This window comes from Pocillopora damicornis, chromosome 6 (assembly GCF_964200805.1).
Source record: "Pocillopora damicornis chromosome 6, jaPocDami1.2, whole genome shotgun sequence".
Classification (NCBI taxonomy): Eukaryota; Metazoa; Cnidaria; class Anthozoa; order Scleractinia; family Pocilloporidae; genus Pocillopora; species Pocillopora damicornis.
In genome coordinates, this window is record NC_142675.1 from 9,718,232 (window position 1) to 9,743,463 (window position 25,232).

General features: G+C 38.6%; 4 protein-coding genes across 4 annotated transcripts; 1 reads left to right on the top strand and 3 right to left on the bottom strand.

Moving 5' to 3' along the window:
- Window positions 1–818: 818 nt before the first annotated feature.
- Window positions 819–4,592, bottom strand: LOC149043841 (uncharacterized). The gene is made up of 4 exons (XM_089210795.1): window positions 4,001–4,592; window positions 3,034–3,090; window positions 1,512–1,886; window positions 819–1,129 (listed from the first exon to the last, which is right to left on the bottom strand). The coding sequence occupies exons 1-4, from the start codon at window positions 4,590–4,592 to the stop codon at window positions 819–821; spliced, it is 1,335 nt and encodes a 444-aa protein (XP_089066921.1).
- A 10,742-nt stretch (window positions 4,593–15,334) lies between these two features.
- On the bottom strand, window positions 15,335–23,325 carry LOC149043842 (uncharacterized). The gene is made up of 3 exons (XM_089210796.1): window positions 23,045–23,325; window positions 16,253–16,330; window positions 15,335–15,522 (listed from the first exon to the last, which is right to left on the bottom strand). The coding sequence occupies exons 1-3, from the start codon at window positions 23,196–23,198 to the stop codon at window positions 15,335–15,337; spliced, it is 420 nt and encodes a 139-aa protein (XP_089066922.1). The 5' UTR covers window positions 23,199–23,325.
- On the top strand, window positions 18,282–21,026 carry LOC149043843 (uncharacterized). The gene is made up of 3 exons (XM_089209952.1): window positions 18,282–18,607; window positions 18,652–18,834; window positions 19,372–21,026. Exons 1-3 carry the CDS (start codon window positions 18,282–18,284, stop codon window positions 20,150–20,152), a joined length of 1,290 nt encoding a protein of 429 aa, XP_089066078.1. The 3' UTR covers window positions 20,153–21,026.
- LOC149043844 (uncharacterized) lies at window positions 20,336–22,527 on the bottom strand. Its single transcript, XM_089208914.1, has 3 exons — window positions 22,205–22,527; window positions 21,809–21,907; window positions 20,336–21,292 (listed from the first exon to the last, which is right to left on the bottom strand). The coding sequence occupies exons 1-3, from the start codon at window positions 22,334–22,336 to the stop codon at window positions 21,002–21,004; spliced, it is 522 nt and encodes a 173-aa protein (XP_089065040.1). The 5' UTR covers window positions 22,337–22,527; the 3' UTR covers window positions 20,336–21,001.
- Window positions 23,326–25,232: the final 1,907 nt, after the last annotated feature.

The following is a 25,232-nucleotide window of genomic DNA, read 5'->3' on the forward strand; positions in this document are numbered from 1 at the left end:
ACGTTTTACTGGAGTTTTCAAAACTTTAAGGAGGATTACTTCCCTAAAGATATTTTTCAAATAATCATCGAAAAAACTTTACATTTTCTGATTAGAAGCGGTATTTATTCTAGGGCGGTTTCCAATCAAGTGAATAAGATATTTCTCCCTAAAACAACGTGTATTTACAAAGACCGAAGTTTTTCCCACTGCCAAGAGGTTGTCTAACATATCTGGAAAACGAGTGCAAGAATTCTTGTCAGTTGGCCCCCTCGAAAGTAACGTTCAATAGGTAACTTTTATAAATCGAGACCGAAGTTCACATCAGAGACAGCCGTCAACAGGCTCGTTGGTAAAAGAATAGCTCTCTTGTACCTTCAAGGGTATAAAAAAGATGGACGTTTCCTACCGTACGTACTTTAAGAAACCTTAATTCATGTTAAGATTCCATTCCTTGATAAGAAATATGTCATATCGTCAAATAAACCTCGCTGGAATTAAAGTTCTCCTAAATCGTAGGTGAAGAGTGGTGACGTCAAAAGTGGTGTAAAAATGTCACATTTGCAGGGAAATGACTTGTAAATGAGCGTTGCCCCGATATGTCGCCCGATGATATATCTCTCGAGGTTGAGAGAGTGTTGTTGAGTAAATTGTGAAATTGAGGGAAGTCTCATATAAAGGAACGCATGTAAAATGGCAAATCAACCAGATCAACAAACAGGAACATATTCATGGAGGGGAAGCGCCTCTTTCGATGAATGTATATCTAGTGTCTCACGTACCAGCCGTATCAGAGACACCAGCTTTTAAACGTAAAAACAAAGAAAAAGAAAAACGTTTTACGCAGTTTCTGCCACACACCCATGCATACGAGATCTAATATTACCTTCAGCGCCTTCTTCGGATCCGCATTCAGTGGGAGCAGGACTCCAAGTACCTACTCCACTATCAAATGTGCGCGTAATTGTGCTGTGAGTCTCTTGATGATTTTCCAAGAATTCTTCGACTCGGATTTTTGCCGCAAATGACATTAACTTCTTAACTTGAGGAAAATCCTTTCCATCCTCTGAAACCAGTCCTCGCATTCTCGAGAGGTCTGATTCCGAACTTGCTCGATCTTTTAATCCTCTCTGTTCTCTACCGCTCCTCTCTGAAAGTGTGTTTTAAGGAAATGACTCAATGAGCTGTTGCCCCCCAATAGAATTTAGGAAAAGAGCAACTAGTGGAATTCTTAAGTGGACGTTCATTTCGCCTATGAATGAGTTAACCCATTGAAAAAATGATGGTGCTATGTTTTTCATTTCAGCGCACTCTACACTGAGATCGGTGCTTCAAATTGACTTCAAATTGCAATTGATTGCTCTGTGAAATCTCAGAACCTTAGCAAGAGTTTTAATTTCGAAAGTCCCTATAACAATAAAAGAAACATGGTTTCTGGAGCAACTTTCTCCCTTAAATACAACAAGCGGAATAACTCTCTGATTTATTTCACGTGAGAAATTATCATTGTAAAACTTTTTAAGTCCATATACCTTCTGTTCCTAATCTTATAAAATCACACATGGCATTTCTGTATTCTTCCTCGTCGATGTGCACAGTCAACGTCACCTCACCACCTGCCAGCTGCTTTATTTCCTCAGTAACAAGAAACTCCTGCATTTCTTTCTGTAGAGTTTCGGTCTGGTATCTTTGCCACAGTGCCTCGAGAGCGGAAATATTTTCTGCTTGAAGCGTAAATCGGATCGATCCTTCACTTATTGCACGCAAACAGTTTCCAAGTGGAAGAACAGCTTCTTTGAAAGCATTGACAAATTCTTCCATACTGGGACTTCTGCGAAGGACCATCCACGTAGTGACGACCACAGCACCACCAGCAGCATTGCGAAAAGTACAGTGAGGTGTGACAACTACAAAAAGTGTAAAAATCATAGGGTTTACATTAGCCATTTGTGGAGTCGACCGAAAAAGCGGAGCTAAGCAAGGTAACAAACGTTGAGGGAGAGTTGGCTAAGGAGAGCAGTCCTTCACAGACTCCTCTCGTAATTCGCTTTCCCGCTTCTTTGCTTATCCCCATCAACTGAGAGTCTAGCAAAGACTACATTTGAGTGAATTGCTATTTCAGAAATGTATTCGTTACTGAGAGAGACGACAAGGAAACTTATGGATAAAGAGACGTGGATGGACTATAAACATAAGGTATTCTTTTCCGATCACAGAAAAGAAAATGCAAAAGAGTTTTCCAAGGACAGCACTTAAACAAATATATTTCAGATTCAACAATTTTTATATTTATTCAGTAGATATGAAGCAAATTTTTTTTGGTTGGTTCTCATCGTTGCTTTCGAGTAAGGGTGACAATATTAGTTTTGAGTATGCAATCAACTCAAAGACTCTACGTATCAAGAAATGGGCCATTGTTGTGGGTTAAATTCGACTTCACAAGTTCAAACAAAAGCCTTTTGTTGTTTGTTGCGCTAAGGAAATTGTGCCGAGACTCGACGAAGATGAATTTCAAATCGTCGCAAAATTGTCGGCGTGTCAAATTAGCGGCACTTGGGGAGAGGGGTTGGGAAAGTTTCTCATGAGGGTGCTGTTCACCCAAGGGAGAAAATGCCCTTCACTATGCTTGGTCTCTCAGTATATTTTTTTCATCAGCGAACCAGTTGATTATAAATTTATTAACACGATAAGGATGCTTTGTTGTTAACAACATTCACCAACTATACTCGGCAAGAGGACGAGAGGAAAAAAAGCAACAATTCACTATTGTTATTAACCCCAGACAAGATACCTGGAAATGCTGAATTCTTTTTACTGTACTTTGGATCAGTTGATAATAGCGCGCAGCACAACGCCGCAAAACGATGAAGCTTTTATCGATGGTTTCACTTGGTCAAGAGTTTTTTTTCTCTTTTCAAAGAAGCGCTAGTCTTAAGCGCTAGTCTTAACGTGAGCCTCTTAAAAGCACTGTGTCAGCAGGTTTTACCGTTTCAGGTCTTAGGTTCCACATAATTTGGCTCTAATTCTCAGCAAGATTAATTAACACTGCCTTACCTCCCATTAATCTTCCGCCAATGTTTATTCCACCAGAAAGAACAGACGCGGCCTGAGCTGGAATGCGAAATAAATCAATCTTTGGATTATTAAATATACAATAGTTTAATCAGGTAGAGAAATATTGAACATTGATCTGTGAAGTAATTCTCTTCGCAGACTTTTCATTACCTGGCTTAGATTTACGGTCAGCAGGGCCATTTTATCACTGGTATATTAACCTTTAACCCCTGAGGGTAACTAGTATCTAATTTCCAACTAAGGTGTCACCACTGAATCAAACATTTGGCCCACAACTTAAGAAATTAACCGCAAACGTGCTAAGCTCTAGATTTTAAACTAAATTCCCCTTGTCAGTGCCATAGCAAATGTATGAAGAACAGAATGGAGAATATATAAGCTGGTGTTAGGATGTAAATGGTTAACTGATCAGCAGTGGGGTAAAACCTCACATATTGCATCTCTTAGAGATCTGTTTCAAGAAATGAAAGGAACTAAAAGGTAGTTTTTCGATAACTTTAAAGTAGCTGTTAATAAATAGCACGTTGCGTCGTGGATGACCAGATTGCTAAGGTGTTTTGAAAATAGAAGCGTTCATAGACGCCTTTTTAACGTAACTGAAGACAAATTTCAAGAACTTATTGATTCGTTGGAGTCTCATCCCGCGGTAACTAACAAATTGCACGGAGGATGTAAACACCACGTACTATGTGAAGCAAACTTCTCCTTTAAACCCTAAGTTTCTAAAATAACACAGAGGAGGCCCTGGGAACGAAGTTATTGTTTATACGCCCGCCATATTGTCTCAACATTTCTTACCAGCACTCTATCGATGCCTTCAAGAAGGTGCAAATAAACAGCTGTACCCCCATCAATAAAATCACAATAAACTACATAGATGTATTTTGCAAATTTTGGCACTCTGTCAACTTATAAAGGAAGAATTCGGTTAGAAATTGTTCCTTACCTCGCGCTCTTCGTATGTTGTCTTCCCTCTCTTCCCTTTCCCGCTCGGCATCTCTTTCCTGTTTTCTCTTCTTCTCAAACTCCTCTAGAAGTCGGCACAAATCTGGTTTTTCCATCTCGTTTGTTAAGGTTTTCAGGAGAGTGAGGTCTTCAATTCCCAAATTGTTCTGTTGTTCTAGAACTGTGAACAATGCATTGACATCTACGATATCTTCGCTTTCTCGAGCTATCAGATTTTGTCCTCTGCAGATTGAAATGAATCGTTGCAGTTCATTGGGCTCGTCGAGTGCGCGACTTATCTTCTCCAGTAACTGTTTGTAGTCCTTTCTCTTAATTTCAAATCGCTCTACTCTGCGAAGAAGATCCCGCTTTCCTATCTCCTTGAGTAGTTCTTTCATTACATTTAGACGATCGATTCCAATAATATTCTTCTCCTCCAGTATAGTAAGTAACGACTCAATGTTTGAGACACCTCCTTCCAAATCATCAGGAAGGAAAGCTCTGAGGATAAATATCAACTTCCTGCGTTGAGTTTGCCAATCTATTTCCTCGCAAAACTGATACAGAAGACCTCGGTATTCGACAACAGACATATCTGTAAGCAGGGTGGAACGAGACTACTTAAGAGAAATTCAGTAATCATCAGGACAAAGTCGCGTTTTGTTCGTCAACATAGCTCGATCGACTTCTCTTGTTGCTTCCAAGGTTATGCATGGTGGTTATGCTAATTGATTCAATATCTACAAAATCCTTAATGAATTTAGCCACGACGGGGCCTCTAAAATTTAATCTGATACGGTAGAGTACGGTATTCGACAACAAACCAAGTTGTTGGTAGGATGGAAAGAAATTACTACGGCGAAAAGAAACGATCGGTAAGGATCAAGTTGCGATTTTCTCCTCAAAATAGCAGCCAGTTTTCTTATTGCTTTTAAGGTGGTTTATTAAAACGAACCAAATGCCGTCAATCCAGTGATTTTCCATCACGTGCGGCGGTCGTCTTCGTCTTTGTCACAACCATATCTATTAAGATATCTTCCATATCTTTCTTTCGTATTTGAAAGATGTCATTAATTGGGTTTAGCCGTTAAACCGTTTACCGTTCAACCGTCAAAAGGGTCCAACAGATAGAGTTTCCTCTCTCAATCTGGCCGTAGCCTGGAACAAAATGCCAAGATTCCTGTACGGAGGGCAGGAATACAGAAAAAGAAAGGCGCATAAGGCCGTCATTTTTTCTTCGCGTTTCACGATCATATTACTTAAGTGAGCTCGAGTAAGCCTACTTCTCGGGAAAAGAAATAAAAGTCTAAAAATAAACGGTTCTGAGAAAATGCCATGACATAGGGTCAGTACGGGAGCTCCTGTGCACAGTAATAAAAATCAAACACAGCTCAAGAACTTAAGAAGTAGGGAGAAAGACTCGACTACGACTCGTGTTCTCCTTACACTTCTTTCGTTCTCTAGCCGCTTCCTGCACGCTTTACAACAAAACAGAGCACAGTCAAGGCTTCTCTATTTGTTAAATATAAGAATCAATAATCGGCTAAAACGACGGAAAAAATGGCCGTCTTTGTTGATTTACTCTTCATGAACGGAAATAGATGATAAGAAGCTGCCTTTATTTGCGAGCAACGCTTTAAAGCGAATTTTACGTACGTTGGCGCACTCAAGATGAAAACATTTGTTAAATCACTACAAAAACAAACAATGGGCCTAATTTTCAATAGACAAAATCCCCAGTTATTGAATTGGTCCTTACCGATCGACAGAAGAAATCTTTCAGGTACACGGCCCAAAACCGGCTTGTCGCAAATCTTCCTTCTTCTTTCTTTGCTTTACTCGCACTAATCTTAACTTGGAAGTCTGGAAATTTGGAAATCTGATAATCTGGAAATATGCGGTATTTTGCCTCTCGAAGATTCGATCGAGGATGCTTCAAGAGCTCGTTACAAAATTTCTGTCCAAAGTAAAGCTTTCATCGAGGAAAACCGTTTGATAACATAAAAACCTTACATCTATGTAGGTTTTGCCTTTTGCCATCACCTACAACTCAGCTACAACAAAATTGGAATAGTTCTTGTGAAACTTCGACATCTTATCTGAGACATCGCAAACCTTGTTAAAATATTTTCAAAGGCCGGAACAGATTCTTTTCAAAGCAAAAATATATTAACCATCAAGGAAGACATAAAATGGAGTTATCCAACATAAAGTCTGTGACAATATTTAGGAACGTTACTAATAAACCCTAACTAATGATGAAAATTTACAAACTTGTATACGGCTCCGGAAAGAGCTCCGGAAAGAGCTCCGGAAAGAGCTCCAATTTCTGACATTTTTGTTACGGCCGATAGGGCCAACTGGTGCATCCAGAGGTTTAAAATTCGCGGCAAACGTGGAAAATCTACAAGTGCTGGTGTTTCCATGATGGGCATTGTTTAGTTTGACAGGTGTATTTTTATTCCTGTCTGGATTCGAGGCAATGGCTTGCTCGCTCGAAACGTTTTTGAGTACATCTACGAATGACAATTTTCAAACTCAAAAGGATAGTGGTTCCTGTTGACCAATGTTTTAAAAGCAAAACAGATTCTGTCAGAGTAAAGATTACTCTTCCCTTGGCAGGTGGTTGGGGTTTTCAGAATATCGCTCTTCGAACTTTGTGCGTTTTCATGTGCGAAGGGACAGGCCTTTTCATTCTCAAATCTCCTTAATCATTTATGTGAAGTGAAGGTAAATCTTTAATCTTTCAAAACCCGTGTGTAGAAGTTGAACTTCTGATCCATCGGAGTATCGTGTAAACCATAAATTTTAACCAGACGTTGTGGCCGGGCAATTTGAAGTAAAATGACAATTATTTATCGGACCTTTATAATATCAGTCTACATTGTGAATTTCAGATCAGGCCAATAACATGAATGAACACATTCAATATCTCGAAACACTTTTTCGTCTTTGTGGCACAAATCTGCCTCGAACCGGGGTCAGTGCTGCAAACAAAGAATCTTTTAAATCGGAGCTCTAGATGAAATTTCGAGTCAATGTCGATCTTGACAGCAGAGAGATTCATCCATCCTCAATCTGCTCGGGGAGCAAGCGATTTCTATATAGAGTTCGTGGATGTACACTAAAAAATAATTCCAGGAAATCACGGATCTTACACGTAAAAGTGGTTATCCAGCGAGTAAGTTCTCCTTCGGGCAAACATAAAACAAAGAGGTATTTGTTCACTGGGCTCTTACATCTTCAGGTATCGTATCCGGGAAATGTGCGATAAGAGGGTGTAGCCGTAACCTCCCCTTTACCCTTTACCCTTTACCCCCCCCCCCACCTTGGGGGGGGAAGGTACGGCTACACGTAGGCTACCTAGGGATCCCTGCGTTATTTCAGTTTTATTTCAGGTTTGTCATGCATTCGTCTCGATAACATTTGCGTTAAGGTGCTATTCGAGATCAGTGGAGGCGCATAATTGCCGCTCAGATCGAAGAGAAACCGGAACCCAAATTGGTCAAAGAGGAAAAACCGAAAACTGCATCGGATATCAAATCCGAAAACCCGTTAATATTTTTCGCGAAAACCGAAAACCAAATGCTGAAAAAAGGAAAATGAACACCAAAAACCAAGGAACCGAAGTTTTTTGGCACAAAAACCGAAAAACCGATCCAAAAAAAAGCCAAAATTGAAAATTCCAATGCCCCCCTCTTTTATGCATGAGTTCGGCTTGCATTTTAATCAAGATTGCAAACGGAGAAGGACGTCATCTTGCCTACATGGTTTCAAAATATGTTTATTTTCAACCTTTTCGTCGTTGGTGTCCTGAAAATTTTGTCGAGATTGAAGCTGCCAGATCTGTCAAATGATCTTTCACCGATTTGTCAGTGTAATGATAAAGCATATCACTTTTCTTTTTTTCGGTCAGATATGTCCATGAACTAGCACTTGGTAATTTCTGGTTGGAGTACACACCCTTGCATCTCTTTGCTTTAAACATATCACGGCTCGTTTATATGTGAACATAATAATACTCGTCAAAGATATTACTCGTCTAATTGTTGTGAAAGAAGTTTAGAGAGTCGATGAAACATCGTAAAGTTCTTTGATTATTACGGATTTTTTTCCAGTTTCTTCAAAATGGCGTTGTTACATGGCACTCTGCGCTCGCTGTCACTCCACAAAATTATCGTTTTAGTTCTTTTATTCACGTCATTTAAGATAGACGGCAACTTTTGTAACGATGGTTCGTTCTTACTTATTGCTCGTAAACTAAATTACATGCAATATCCCAGCCGTAATTCGACGCTTTGGCACCAGCAACATCGTGGACCGACTCTTCCCTCACCTTTGAAGACGTTAGCAGGACTTCACACGCTGAACGCATCGCTTTGTGCATCTTTAATCCTGATCCTGTTAAAAATCCATGCTTTCTGTGTAACAAGGGATGTAGGGGCAACCAAAAAGCGATTCAGTGTAATGACTGTGATAATTGGTATCATGTTAAACGTATTGGCATGAACAACTGTGAATACTCCGATCTTATATCTGACCCTTCTGCGAATTGGATTTGCACAATGTGCATTTGCTCTCTCCCTTCACATGCACTTGTCTGGTATGGATGACGATTGTCCTAGAAGTAGTTCTACTCTTCACGAAGCAAATAATCCAGAAATACGTATGTTTCGAGTATTTAAAGTAGGCTACTTGAATGTCAACCGCCTTTTGAACAAACTAGACAGTGTGAAGGAACTGATTGACAAATATTCCTCCGATATTTTGGCTTTATCTAAAATATGGCTTACATCTGAAATTAGTGATAGCGAAATTTCTATCATGAGATACTCAATTGTGCGAAAAGACCGACAGAATTCGTCGAAAGCTTGCGGTGGTGGAGTTCTTATTTATGTTAGGAACGGTATCCGATTTATTCGCCAAGCTAAATTTGTGGACGATACCTTTGAGTGTTTTTGGATCGAAATTAACTGACGGTTCTGCAAGCCCATGGCTGTCGGCGTCGTGTATAGACCGGGCTATGTAAACATTGAAGATTTTATTAAAGCTCTGACACGTTGTTTGGATGACACAAACTTGGATAAAGTTGAAACAATCATCCTTGGTGATTTTAATGTTGATTACTCAGCAAAAAAAATCCCTTACTTTGCAGGTTGGGCGAGTTTGCACTTTCATTCAATTTAACACTGATAATTTCCAAGCCCACTAGAGTCACGGCTACATCCAAAAGTACAATAGACTTGACTCTAGTCAATAACAACAACAAAATAGTCCAGTGTGATGTTTTAAACTCGGGCATTAGTGATCTCAATGCAATCTTTTGTGTGAGGAAAGGAGGCCTTAAGAAACTACTGCTAAAGGTCTTATCGGTCTTTCAAAAGCTATGAGAAGAAAGCATTCATTAATGACCTAAAACAAGTTCCATAGAGCGTAATTGAGGGAGTTGGTGACATTGACGATACTGTGTTCCTTTCGTTAACATTGCTTTTCCTTAATTTAAAATTTCAGAACTGTTTGGAATTTTTGACATGCTCAAAGTCAATCAGCGGCATAAATGTTTTTTGACATGATGTGGCATACATTATAGTTATCTATTTTCTTCTGATTAAATTTAAGTATGACAATGCATAATGTATCAATACGTTGCATTTTCCCTGCAAAATAAATTTAAATGTAATCGGAATGATTTTCTTCTCAGTACATTGTAAATGGACATGCAGGCACATTATGACAGCACTGAATCATTTTTCTGTGTGACTTTTGTACAACGTTCTAAAAATTGAACTATACTTTCATATTTGCTTTTCCCTTGTGGAATCACCCTGTTCAAACATGTCCATAGTTTGAATCAGGGGTGTTGTTTCATTGTTTGGTTGTTTAATGCATAATATATGTAGCATTTTGATTGTAACTTAAATGTAAACATCATTATCAATTATGCTTGTTTTAATTTTAGTTAAGATTCAATTTAACATCCAGAACTCTATAAATAGGATTTCAAATGAATAACATGTTAATTGTAAGGTATCTGCATTGTAGTATTCAAGTATAGTTTAAACTTTAACATTCTATGACAAATATTGTTTTGGTTTGGTATTCAACAACTATTTTCTTTTAAATAAATGTCTCTTTACTTTCTTTCTATAAAATGTCTCTATTTTTAGGTATTCATTATTTCTCAAAAATGGAGTTTCTATTCAAAGGTAGTTCAAAATTTCTTTCAATTAATTTGGGTCTCTGAGACCCCACCCTCCTGTCTGGAATTTCCAACCCCTTCTGTGGGGGGAGTACGGATATTTTCTAGACCTACACAAGGTCTATCATAATTTCTCTCAATAAATGCCTATTTGACAGTATTCTCAATTTCCCTCAAATCAATATTTATGGAAGGGTACATATATATCACTATTAAAGTTCATAATAATTTCAGCTAAAGCAGCTGTGGCAATGTCGCTCCCTCGCTAAAGGCATTAAGTTCAGCTTAAAATGGATGACCCTTAAACATTATGAAGATATTTCTTGCAGTAAGCTTGTCATCATCCTTCAGGAATATTGTGTTGTAGTCTTGCACAGAGATGTTCTATTTAGCTAGCCTCTGCTGAAGGTCATCACTGTGCAGCATTTTATAAAAAAATTTCAGTTTGCTAATGACTTTAAATATGCCAAGACCAGCAGCTGCCAGATCTTGCATGGACTTTTGGACCAGATTGACATTTGGACGGCAGTGCGAGGAAAAGCTTGAGTAGACGCGGCGGGTAGCTGTGTATGGCCCTTTCATTGTTAAGATTCTAAGGGTAACATCCTCATTTGCCACACCCACTTTTATCACCTAGCAGAGTCATTAAATTTTCTGGACTATAATAAAGGTAAATTTAAAAAAACACCATAAGTTTAAATTATTTACTTTGAGTTGGATAATATATTTTCATGGTCTGGTAAATGGCGAATACCTTTTCTTTCTTAATTCATACATGTAAATGCACCAGGGAACTCAAGGAGATTTAAAATGAATTTCTTTTTTAAGTCCTGACACCTGGGGAGACTGGGCACACATAAAAATTTAAACAAAAAATAGAGTAATTCTGGTCGAGTCCATTTCTGCTAATGGCCAAGGGGCATGAATGTTGGCCTCCTTGTTCCACGACCAAGAGTTTGATACATAGTTAGCACAGAAGAGGTTTTTGTTCTCATTCTAAAATTGTAAGTACAGTATAAAACTTACTGTTATTAATGTTGTCACAGTTGTAAACCTGGTCCTTTCAAATGCCAAAATTAATACCCCAAAAAATGAGTGTGTGATTCTAGAGCTGTTGCTTCCCCTTCTCCCCTAGAGAATTTTTCGGTTATGAAAACTACTGGAAGAAAAACAAAGCTTTATATTTTATAGGAGCAAGCAAAGAAACTAGTCATAGAAATACATGTACAACATTTAATTACTCACCGCGTGCGAAATTCCCTTGAAAATCTCGAGGCTTTGGTCAAGAGTTATTGCCATGTTTATTGTTCCCAAGGTAATTTTATGACTTGTCGACCCTGTCTCCAAATTCTTTTTTCGCTTAGAATTATTGCAGTTGGCTTCCTTTTCCGCGCTGGCCCCTTGTGTGCTTGACAACTTATCTTGACGCTTAGCGAATTTTAAAAAAGCCTCACGGGTACTTATGTTCTACATGAATTTGCTCAAGCACCAAATTAAGAGACTGGATAGGATAATTATCCAGCTCTTCGCAAAGCTGGGCCATTACGTACGGGTCTTTTTTCCTCCTTTTTCTGGTAGAAAAGGAGCACTCGCCCAGCCAGGCCATTTTCGGCAAACATCTTCGGCCAAACCGTTTCGAGGAACTGCGTTGGGGTAGTAAAGGCAAGGAGCGAAACTCGTGCCGACAGGACCCCTGTACGTTTACCACTATTGCCCTTTAGCTCGTATCAGCAATCGCCGTCGTAACACTTGCATAGCCGTTCCATGGTAAGATTCGCTTGAGGACCTTTCGATAAACTCGTAACCTTCGTTAGAAATGAGTGGGCCTCGTTGATGCAGATGATAGTGCTAGTATTACCCGTAGTGAAGTGATTGAACAGGCAATTACTCGACGCGTCATAACGACGCTTTTCTCTATTTTTGACTCGATATGTTCCACGATAGGATCGATACATCCAAAATGGCACGCAGGTGTTTTCCTAGAACCTGAGGGGGAAACCACAACAACGAAAAGATTCCCCCCTTCTTCGTACATCGAGAAGACCTGTAATGAGTTGTCTGCAATAAGCGCGCTAGTTGAGGTCAATACACTGAACAGAACCATCTCCCGTTTCAATGCCTACGCGCAGATACATTAAGCCAGTCTTTCATTGCTGCTCTCTTCGAATGGCAGGGATAAATTCGCTAATTTAGCTTCCAAATCGTAAATTGTACAAAGCTCGACCTCTCCATCCATGATTGTCGAGGAAAGAGGTCAACAGAAGGTCAAGAAAGAGCGGGAAAATGACAATAAACATGTAGAAGAAACACAAACTCGGTGGTCTTCCGTGGAAGGCTAGAAGCGGTACAAATACACTCATAGATCTCATGGAGGAAGTAAACCTTACAGATATTGATCGTGAACTGCATCCAAAGTCTAAATCCTTTACTTACGTATCAAAATCGTTCAACCTAAAATCGAGGATCGACTACTTCTTATTCCGCACTCGCTTTCTTGATTACCCAAGACGCATACTATATCTTTTCGTCATTGTTCCAAAAGAATACATCTACGCTTGTAAATGTTTAGGCAAAAACCAAACACGCAGGAATTTAAAAGAAAAGCTATACTATAAAGGCAAATAGAGAAATGCGCTCTTCCCTAAGTCACAAATTTTCCCGCGAAGCCTTTTTTTCCTGATTTAACCAGCCAATTGAAAAAGACACACTAAACCAAAGCCCAAAATCTTATCTTTTTTCCTACCAGCACTGTCTCTGAATTTATTTTGTAGTGTTCGTAGAAAGTAATTAAGGTGCCGTTTTGTAAAGCGCTCAAGTAATTATAAGTAGGCAAGAGAGCTTAATACGCGAATTGCGCGTTTAGTATTGTAATGTATTGTAAGTCATGTTCTGTTTAGAAGTGTGATGTAACATTACGCTGTAATATAAGTGACTGTTAGTAAGTGATTGTAAGTATAAGTAGGAAATAAGTACTAGTATCTAATCCAATAAGTACAGTAATGTTATAAGTAGAATTATGTCGAGTAATGTAAGTAGAGTAATGTAATGTAAGTTTAGTTCTGTAAATTTTTCTTCAATAAATGTTAATTAAATAAAAAAACTATAAATGTTTACAGCCACTGATCATACTACTGGCTCAGACATAAAATGGCTAGGAGCTTGGGGGAGGGAAAGAACCACGAGAACCACGAGAACCACGAGAACCAGAAGAACCAGAGAACTACCGAGAACTACATTCCTACAATTACCCTGACTAAGAGTTATATTATGTGAAGTCTGATAGTATAAGAACCACAATAACCAGAGAACTACTGAGAACTACACAATTACCGTGACTCAGTGTTATATTTATGCGAAGTCCGTGGCTATTACACCGGAGATCACCCCGCTATTTGCAGATGATACTGCCTTATACTGTTCCGCAAAATCTTCTACAGAATTACAACAAATGCTTAAAGAGGACCTTGCTAGTGTAGCAGAATGGCTTAATGAACATAATCTTACACTAAATGAAGCCAAGTCTAAGTTTTTGATAATTGGGAGCTCACAAAGACTGAAGTCCCTCGAGAAAACTAGCCTACAAATCTGTGGCGAGTTCCTTGACAAGGCAGATTGTTACAAATACTTGGGAGTTATTATAAACGAAACCCTAACATGGAGTGATTATGTTGATTACATTTCAACCAAAGTAAATCAACGACTATGCATTCTCAGAAGGATCAAACATTTATTACCAATACACACCAGAGAACTTTACATCAAATCAAAGATCTTGCCTCTCTTCAATTATAGTGATATCGTGTGGGGAGACAAACACAACGAAACTCTTATGGCTAAAGTCCAGTTATTACAAAACAAAGCTGCTAAATCAATCCTTGATAAAGCTAAACATTCCTCCGTAACAGAGGCAATTAACGAACTTGATTGGCTTGTTTTATCAGAAAGGCGACGGCAACACCGTCTTTCTTTTCTATTTAAATGCATGCATGGGCTGATTACTGGGAATTTAAATTAATACACTTAAGGGATACCCACTCTTACAACGCTAGGCACAAACACAATTTTGAAATGCCCAAATCTCGGTGCCAGAAAGGGCAAGAAAGACTAACTTATAAAGCGATACACGCATGGAATGCTCTTCCAATATCTACAAGGAACTCAATTAGCCTTGATTTATTTGAGAGGCCTATAAAAACTATTTTATTTATTTTAAGATTTTATCAACTCTATCATGGGACTTTACTGTTATTGTATGCTCTTTTAACTGTTAACAAATTTTAAGCTACTGTTTTTTTTTTACTAAGGACCAGCCTGAAAACCACCAAAGGGAGAAGTTGCCTGCTGGCGAAAGATATTTATTTATTTATTAGTTTAAGCTTAGGCAGGGCTGTGCTATGGAAAGCATCACCAAATAGATTAAACAATCCAACTCCTTGAGTGAGTTCCAAATGAAATTGACAAAACTCATTTTTCGAACCGAGATCGTCTAGGTTTTAGTACAGTATCAATACATATGGTATCCTTGTAAAGCAGGTTTGACTTTGACCTCTTTTTTTTTCTCGGTTTTCCTTGGTAGTGTAGTTAGTTTAATTAAATCCTTTAAAAAGAATTGTAAGTTTGAACCCGATGGAAACACCACGTAAATAAGAAACTTTTCTGCTACTACCATTTCAAAGACAAGCACTATTTACAATAAAGTAAATGGTTTGAACCCAGGAGTATCAGTAGTTTGTGTAGTGTGATCGTCCGGGTGAGTGTAGTTTTCTTCTCAGAACTACACTCACCCGGACGATCACACTACACAAACTACTATTTACAATACTAATAATAGGTAATGATTTCTAGCGTCGGTTAGAAAACTAACGTAAGTTACTATTGAGAGAAATTTTAATGCCAACTTTAATTATGTGCAATACTAAATTACCTTCCGATACTAACATGACTTTTTATAATAACCAACCCTACCTAACTAGCTAAGTCGGAGGAAGTATAGGAATAGTTAATCATATTAAGTGAGTATCACTGACTTTAGCAAAACTGTTCCCTGTGGTAAAGGTAAGCTGATTCATCATCTCATAGGTAAGAGTTAAAAAACTGACATCGAGAGATCCTCGTGGACTGGTAACGTTAAGATATTTAAAGACTATCGGCAAAGTCAGGCAGCCCCTTCTCACATAGAAAGTCATACAGCTCACCCACTGTTCTTAAATCGTGTCGCTTGGCCACTACATCCATGGCCACTAAGTTAGTGCTCTCTAAGTAGTGTGTGTCGCTTGGTCTCAAATCCAGTCTCCTCTTTAGATGCCATGTTTCGGAATATTTCCCTATAAAGAAAACAAACATCTACCTTAATTGTGCGTCACGAAATATGACTTGTTTATAATTCAACGCCCAATAGACCATAAAGTAATATGAATGACTTACTTTATGAACTGCCAGAATGGATATACTCATGAACCGTTATGATGAAAAAAGAATAATATGTCTGCAGTATGGTTTCATTTCTAGTATGGGTCTGTGTGATGCACTCAACATATGGAGTAGAGAAGATGTAAAAGTAGAGACGCCTTTCCAGACTCACTAGTAATAACAGAAGTCTTTTTGCTTTTTTAATATTTCTTATTTAAACGAGAAGAACAGGATTTGTCGGTTCTTTTTGGTGATATGAAGTTTTTTGTATGTTCCCAAAACGCCTCGTGCTTCTTGTTTTCCTGGTGAACAGAAACAAAAAAGCGATACAAAAGTACGAGACTGAAAACATGTGCAAAGGGCTCCATTACATGATACGGGGTGACTCCACGAGTTTACTGGTCTAATAAAAGTGATTACAAAGGGAATGTGTCTCTCGGCCGGTTGTCATTAGGTCGCAAATGAAATTTCACAGCCGGAAGCACCCACATCGTAGTAAATTCGGTCACTTTAATCCAGGCTGGATTCGAAAAAGTTTTAGTTATCGTAAACGTCAATGGCCTGGAACATGCAACAGGCCATTGTAAAAATGAATTTTTTTGTAGACGCTCTTATCAGACGACTATTTCACAAAAGGTTACTTACGTATTGAAAGTTCTGACAGAAGATATTTTCTGCCTTCCGAGATCTCCTTAATAAGCATATCATCAGGTAACCGAGGACCTGAAAGAAAAGAAGAATCGTCCTAGGAGTAAATACTGACTTTGACTCAATAGCTTCACACGCAAACTTAGAATCGTAAGAAAGGCTCGACCACACGAGTCAAATGATTTCAAACTATGATTTATGGAATTCATGAGGACCCTCCCTTACCATTATCATTATTGATTCTTTTATCACGTGTATTGTCTCTCGCTCGCGTCTTTTCGCTGCTTTGATAAGAACTTTAAACTTAGTTGTTTTTCGAGACTAACTTTCTCTTTTCAGCTGTTGTTGAGCGAAACGGAATAAATTCGTTACACTATGGTGCGGTTGTTTCGACATCTTAACCTTAGCAACGCGGCCCAGCTGGTATTTTTTTTCTGAGCTAGATAGGCGAGAAGACCGGTAGCCCAGTTTTCGCGCAGTCAATTTTTGGGTAAAAATTTTCAGTGTCTTTCATGCTTTACAACTGGCTCGAAACAGAGGCTGCTTGTTGTCAAGGGGAACAAAGGAATAAATGATGACTGTCGCGGCCGCAAATTTCCCTTTCGTAAACGGTCGTTGCCATTTGAAACGGTCGACGCCATTTCTTGGAATGTTCGTTGCCATTGAAAACGGTTGATGCCATTTCTCATGACAGTCGATGCCATCGTAAAGGTCGATGCCAAGAAGGAACCGATATTTCCGACTCTCTCCGACGACATGCGTGACAATTAGAGCAATGCGTGACTAGCTTTCCTACAAACCATCGCGATTTTTATCAAATCAAAATGGCGGACAAACCCGACAATTTTCTCAAAGATCTAATATCTTCAGCTATAAAAGAAGTCGAATCGAAAAGAAAATCTTTTGAATCGACCCAAATTACAAAGGAGAGTTTTCTGGCTTTGCTTCCAGATGATTCATTTTACTACCTGAAGGTAATTTCAGGAAATGGAGAAAAGTTCAAAGTGCACTTTTTGACCGAAGATATAACGAAAGAAAACCTGGAGCAATGGATATCCGAGTATGAAGTGATAAACAGTATCTCACTGAAGTTAAAGACAAAGAAGGCACCAACAAGCGGCTATGTGTTGCAAAACTACTATAGATGCCAACACAACACTCGCAACTGGAGTCCAAGTAAAGATCCATAGCAGAAATTGTACTTGAATCCATCTGCCAGAGTAAAGAACACCAATTACCCCTTTCAGATGATAGTCAAAATAGACAGCGAGGGATGTTGTTCTGTGGACATAGAGTGGGACCACAACCATTCACTTGAAACTCTGGAGACCTCTAATTTCCGCGACCTTTCTCCTGAGTGCACAGAAAGGGTTTTGAAGCTGTTTGAAAGTGGGCATACACCAGCAACCGCAAGGCAACAGTACTTGAAAGAACTCAAAGAATCATGTCAGGGTGAATTGGAATTTCACAGGAAAAAGGCCAATAGGGCAGTTATGCCAAGAAAAAGGGACTTTAGTTACCTCTACACGCAATTTGGTAAGGATAGGTATGGTGGACAGGGCGTTATGATGTTTGAAAGACTTGCCAAAAGGCTTGAACAATACAAGAAAGACAACCCTGAAGCTACTACTTGTTACCAGATATGTGAAGGTGATAATACGCCTCTTATAATTGCTACTGTAACGCCTCTCATGAACCGTGTACACAAGGAAGTGCAGCAGTCTGGTGAGATGGTTTTTGTTGATGCTACTTCTAATACAGAAGAGCACAATCTTAAAGTGTTTTTAATGTGCACAAACAATGTATCTGGAGCACTTCCACTTGGCATCTTGATCACCAGTGATGAGCAGGAGCATACACTTAAACAGGGCTTTGAAATGCTTCGGTCCTGTTTACCAGAGTATGCATTCAATGATCGTGGTCGGGAACAAGGCCCCAAGTCATCCTTACAGACAACTGTAAAGAGGAAATAAATGCTCTGAAGTCTGTTTGGCCAACATCTGTTTTACTTCTTTGCATCTTCCACATGCTCCAACAACTTTGGAGATGGCTTCACGAGAGCAAGAACAGTATCAGCCAAGCAGATAGACCTTATTTTCTCACCCTTTTCAAGAGGTCTTTATATGCCGAGACCAAACAAGATTTTGAGAACTGCTTCAGTGAACTTTTGAATGATGGCCGTTGCAAGAAATACCCAAATCTAGTCAGCTATTTGCAAAATCTATACAATGACAAAGAATCTTTTGCTCTATGCTTTAGAACTGAACTGCCTGTTGGAGGTAACCACACCAACAATTTTGCTGAGGCTCAGTTTTTGGTTCTTAAGGATGTAATTCTGCAGCGCACCAAAGAGTACAATGTTGTTGGGCTTCTAGACAAGCTGACTATTGATCTAGAAGATCACTACAAGATGGGAGTTTTGATGGCGTGTACAGACATCGACTCTTTGGCAAAGGGACAGACCGAAGCACAGGGTTTAAAGTCCCCGATAAAAAAGATCTAGATGCCTACCTCTCAACTGTAGAGAACTTTGGCAATAATGTATTCAAAGTTGGAAGCTCTTCAGATAGCAGTCACAGGTCAGTAGTGTTTTTTTCTTTGCCGTCACAATAGCATAATGCTCTGATGGTACAAGAGGGCATGTGTGGGTGGGCATTATTTTCCTATCTTTCCCCCATTGTCTGATTCAAATTATCTTGATAGGGGAAGCAGTGCAGGGGGGGAGGGGGCAGTGTTTCTAGGCTACTCCCCTTTGGAGCAAAAATACATAAAACATTGGGACATAACATGCATAATATATGAGATACATGTAATTCCTGCAGTTCATCCATATGCTGCATTCCAAGGATGTTGATTTAGCATAAGGAAGACCAAAACATGAGTAATATATTGTCCAGGGGGTGGGGTACCTTTAGTAATTTCCCTTCTTGGCAGGGTATTGAGTTTTTTATAGCAGAGAAAGAGCAAGTCCTTACTCTGCTGTTAGGAATATTTCCATTAATATCTTAGTGGATCAACCAGTTGAAGGTCTAGAATGTATCTATTACAGATTGAAAAAAACAAAAATTCCAGTTGTATTGATATATTTATGAATTGTCTCATTGGTTCTTTGTCAGTTATAAAGTGGACATGACTCTTGGGATATGTACCTGCACGGTTGGTAAAAACGGGAGCCCATGCAAACACCAGTATGTCCTGTGGGTGGCAAATCTAGCAGACTGCATAAACTTCATTCCAGTCAGTAATCCACATGAGAGGCAGAAATTGGCCTGGCTAGCAATAGGAAAGACACTTCCTGTTGCTTGTTATAAGCCATTACGCTCTAGTGATGCTGGACAAACATCACAAACTGATGGTTCTAATGGTTTTGTAACAGAGGCATCCACTAGTATGGAAACAGCACAACAAGGGCCAAACTGCTCAACTGCTGAACTAATACAGAGCAATGATGATGAGGATGAACATTCCACTGAACCAATACAGAGCAATGATGATGATGAGGATGATTCCATTGCAAACGCTGAACAATTGTTGAGAAACTCTTGTGAACAAATAATTCAAAAGCTCCAAAGCTCAAGAGACCTTAATTTGGCTAAAGGTGTAATCAGGTTCGCAAAAAGGGTAACATCCTTAACCGCTGCTAGATCTATGCATTCTAATTTGGCAAGCGCTCATTTTTCTTTCGGGTCCAGTGAGGTGAAAAAAACCGGAAAAGGAAAAAAGATCCGAGTCCAGCCCAACAGAAAACGAAAGTGTGGTAGTGGAAGCCGTCAGGTTGTATCAAAAGGGCGACCAGTACAACTACAAGAACCAACCTCCAAGAGGAAGCGCACCCATGACTTGGCTAAAGCAGTACAAACACTAAAAGAAGTAAGAAGTCTGGGTCCCATACTATGAAATCCAAGACAAAGCACATGCAAAGGAAAAAATAGGAAAACAGGGAAATCTTAGTGAATAAACAATGAAATGTTCGCATAATGTTTAACATAGAGGGAAATTCACTTAGGGCAAATTGCCTTGATTAAAAACCTCTCTCCTTGGATCTGCCCTGGAACAACAAGGTTATTAAAAAGATTGAGGTTTTGACATTGTAAATAAGTTTTAATTCATTCTTTCCTGTTAAAGTCTAACACAACATTTGTAATGATTTAAAATTTGGTTTGAACAGTAACATGATGTACATGTGCCAGAACTTATGGATTCTTCCATGGGTTCAGATAATTGGTACGATGCCATACAACCGTATAGTACTCTAGCCAATTTCAAACACTTATAATTTGATTATATTTTTGTTCAAGTGAAACCTTGAGGGTATGAAGGTTTGTTTGCTGATATTCTGATTGAGGAAAATTATAAGCAAAGTTCAGCCATTGATTCACATGGGGCGCTAACTAATACTCGGTAAATTAAGGCCTGGGCCTCCAGTTATTTCACCCAAAAAGTGGGGGGGGGGGGTCTATCTTCTGAAGATTAAGCTGTACAAACGTAAAACTTTGAAAAGATTGAAGGTTTGAAATTGTAAATAAGTTTTAATTCATTCTTTCTTGTTACAGTCTAACACAACATTGTAATGATATAAAATTTGGTTTGAACAGTAACATGATGTACATGTGCTGCAATGACCACAATTAATTTCAAAAATCGATAATAATAATTTTTAAAAAAAAACAACTATGTATTATAGATTGATCCAATAGTCCTTTCAAATCATCTCCAGTTAAAATCACTAAATGCAGGATAGGTTAATTAAACATGTGACTTTTGGTGTCTTAGAAGATTTCGTTTCCCTGGAAAAGTCTTTTGACAATGATCACACTTGTTGCTGTCTTTATGTTTCTTGTCTTTATGCCTCTTTAGCTTTTGCTCATGGTCAAACGATTCATTGCATTCCTCGCAAATGCACTCATGACAACCTTTCTGGTGGTATTTGAAGTCCTTCTCCCTTGTGAACTGGGTGCTGCAGGTTGGACATTTTTTTATCTCTGCTATTCCCATATCAAGGTCTTCCCTCAAGCTCTGTGCTTTATCTTTTCCGTCCTATGAAGATCATAGCATGATATTTTAAAAGGGGGGAAATATATTAGGGAACAATCATGTATTTTTGATCCCCCCTATTTTTTATATAAACTAGATTGCAAAGACAGTTTTTTTCACCATCTATCATAATTTTTTGAGGATAATACCCCCTTACCTCCCCCCCCCCCTTTCCTCAAAACCTGGATCCGCCACATGTAGGTTATTTCTAATTAAAATTTAGGTTAAATTAATTGGTACATTATAATGGGCCTTGCTATCCCCTAGGTATATTTAAGAGTTCTGTCTGGAAAAATAACAAGTCTGAACATTATATTACAAAATTGACATTAAGCTCGAGGTCCCAGCTTGATTCAAGATCAACATTCATAATCTAAAATACTTTTAATTGGAAAGTTAGACGAGAACATTTACACTCTCGGTCCTTACAAAGTTAGCCACATAAACCACACAGCAGTCCACTGAAATGGGGCAGGGTTAATACACAAACATTCGCAATGTTAGAAGTTTATAACTAACCTTTCGTCTGTCTGTCGGCAATTTCTTCCACGTATTGCCAACCACTTTGGAAACCTGCCCGATTCCCGCCCCCTTTCCAAGTTGTTCCTTGAAATCTGGCTGTGGAATGATACAAAGTACGAGGAAACTATATCAGCTTATATCGAATGTAATTTCAAGGCCTACAAGAGTAATGAATACAAGTGCAACACTTACAGATAAGATATTTGTTAATGACATAAACGAAAATTTTAGATGCGGTTTATTTTTCACTGATATTTCTGATCACTTAATCTTAATCACTTGTAATCGGATGTAAAGGATGTAAGGGAAACAACATGTTTTAGACTATTTGAACAAGCACTTTATCCAGGCTGAAAATGATTGAATATTCCGGGAAATACAAAACAAACTCACCGCAACTGACTGCATAAAGGAGTTCCACCTCGTTGGCATCTTAATTGATTTTTGTTTTGTTTCTGCACAAGAAGAATGGGTTCGTTCTGTTTCAGCTGGCTCAACTCTCGCGCACGTGGATTGCTCCACCATCTTATAAACAACACTGCCCGGAAGTGACGTCCGAGCGTGCCAACAGCGTACGAGCTATTCTCGAGGGCTGTCGTCTGCTCGGCTAGTTTTAGAAATGGCATCGACCGTTTCAAATGGCAACGACTGTTCTGAGAAATGGCATCGACCGTTTCAAATGGCAACGACCGTTTACGAAAGGGAAATTTGCGTCGCGGCCACGGGTTGGGAAAGAACATTCCTTTCTAGAAATGGTTCCCCCGCCAAGAATATTCTGAATTCAAAATTTTTAAAAGCAAATAAGTGCGAAATTAGTTTGACGGAAAGTATTTTCTGTTCTGGTTTTTCCTGGGTTACTTTAAAATACCACTTGTGCCTTATTGTACTTCTCTTGTATTTTATTGAAATAGTTTACGAATCTGTACAACGTAATCTAACGTTGTAACTTGATAACGTATTTTCAAATTTAAATTTAAATAGTAACAAGCTAAGAGCATTATTTTGCAACTCAACATGACATGAGTAATATTCAAACATAAACTTAACCACAAACTTAAAAGCGTTGCTTGTTCTATGCAAATTTACTCATATTTTAATTTCACGGATTAAAGCGGTAGTTCGATGTTAAAGGCCTTCTGACCATTTTGTTAACAAGGCATCATGGTTGTAATTGCTCAAAAATAATATATAAGTACTGAGAAGGATTTAAGGAAATGATATTAAACAACAAACCTGTTGTTCCTGGTGGTGTGATATCTCTCAAGTACTTAAACACATCCAATCTTGTTAAATTTTTAACTTTTCTTGCCAAGCCACGAATGGCTCTTTTGGCCTCTGTTGTTGTATTTTTGAAAAAGTCTTGATCTAGACATAGAGAGTTTTTCATTTCCTGTATAATAGCTTGAGCACTCCTTGGCGATGTCAAAATAGGTTCTACAGTGCAACAAAAAAGAAAGGAAGAACAGCATTTACGATAACATAATAATTAACCACGATACTGACATCAAACTTTCTGAGAGAAATAAGATGGTCGCTCATGAATGGTTCAACTCAAAGTTCGCTGTGTTAGGTGTTTTTAAAGGGGCTGTTATGTTGTGGCTTTACAGTTAGCTTTCAAGTTCTGAAAAAGTGCAAGTTTCAGCAGACCAAATAAGAAATTGGTCATAATCACGTGCATCCGCTGGCTAATTTAGATTGACCGGGTCAGCTGGAGACAAAACGAAACTTCACATTCAAAGTTGACCAATAATTGTTGTTGTTGTTGTTGTTGTTTTTGTTGTTGACAAAAATACTGCCTTTTGAAAATATTGTTCTAAACCTGAGTTTGTTCAGATCCAAACGCAAATAAATATACAACGATACGTAATATAAGATATCATTCATAAAGAGTGTCTCACTTGTAAGTGCTTTAGTATTGCCACGATCTTTAGCAGGTTTATTTTAATCCATTCGCATCTACATTCCGTACGCCTTATTGACCAGTGTGAGGTCAAGATAGCTGGATATTGGCCGATTTTTCTTTTTTCTTTTTTTTTGCGTTTTATGGACCGCAGCCAATTCGAGTTCCATAAGAACAAGAGTAATATCCACTCATCTTGACCTTTTAGCTGGAAAATATAACGCATATAGAATTTTAGAGGCCACTGAGTAAGAATAACATGCTAGGGATTACGAAAATAATAAGGAAAAAACAAATTACAAGTTAGGGCGCTTTGACTGTTTGGTCAATAAAAGATTTATTTATTGTATAGCAAAAAGATCTCGCCGACTTTAGTGAAAATCAATAATGAATTGTTTGTGTCCGAGCGCTGGGAAACTATTTGACAAATTGGAAAAAAAAAGCTGGTATAACAGGTTTACACTGTTGATGGGTAAACGTCAAAAACATTGATTAAAATTAATTAGAAAGCTGCACAAGCTCCCAATTTTTTTCTTGGGCGGGATTAAAGTGGGAAATTCCAAGCGGGCAAAATGGGCCTATCTTGTCCATTCGGCTACCCAATCAGCACTCAGGATTCGCTTCATCTTTCCCACGGGCGCTGTCAGCTATGTAACATGTAGAATTATCATATGACCGTAAGTACGCGCGCAATTCCAAAGAAAACCATAATGAAAGCCCGTCCGGAAAAAGCCGTCCGTCTCCGTACTAACACGGCTATTTAGTATTTTCCAACAACGAGACCTTAAATTGTGAACTTCAACTTGAAATAAAACAAGTGAGGAAATGAATCACGCTTCTCAATTAATTGTGAGTTTCTTGTTCTGACACCTCGAAGAAAAAAGAAAGGTATTTATGATCAATAAAGCCATCTTGAACGTCATAAGGAGTGTTGTTTGATTGCTAGATGCTGTACATACAATAATTACTGGAGGCTGGCGTACATGTATTTGAAGAATTGTTAACATCTTGGAGATATTACTGTGTAGGTGAAAGTGAAAGTGAAGAGGACAGCAGTGAGGAGGAGAAAAAGAAAAAGAAACATAAGAAATCTAGTAAAAAGAAATCAAGAAAAAGTTGCCATAAATAGAAAAGGTTAGCACCGTGTAGAGTGAAGATTCACTCACCCTAATACATTGCACTGGTATGCACAAGCCCTTCATGACATGCTAAGAACTGGATCAAATGGATATTAACCCCTGACTCTTAAGAGTGAATGGCATCTAATTTCTCCTACAATATCACCCCTGAATGTAACATCAAGGTTACCAGAATAAAGGAAATGATCACCAACTAAAGAAGCTCTTGATTATTGTACAAAATCTCCTTGTTAGCACCTGAGTAAATGTATAGAAAACAGTATGGAGGATACTCATACTGGGGCTAGGGTGGAAAGGGTTAAATCATTTGTGTCACTCTGTACAGTACATTCACTATTGACTGTAGAGTCTTGAGCTACATGTGTTTGTATTGCAAAACTTG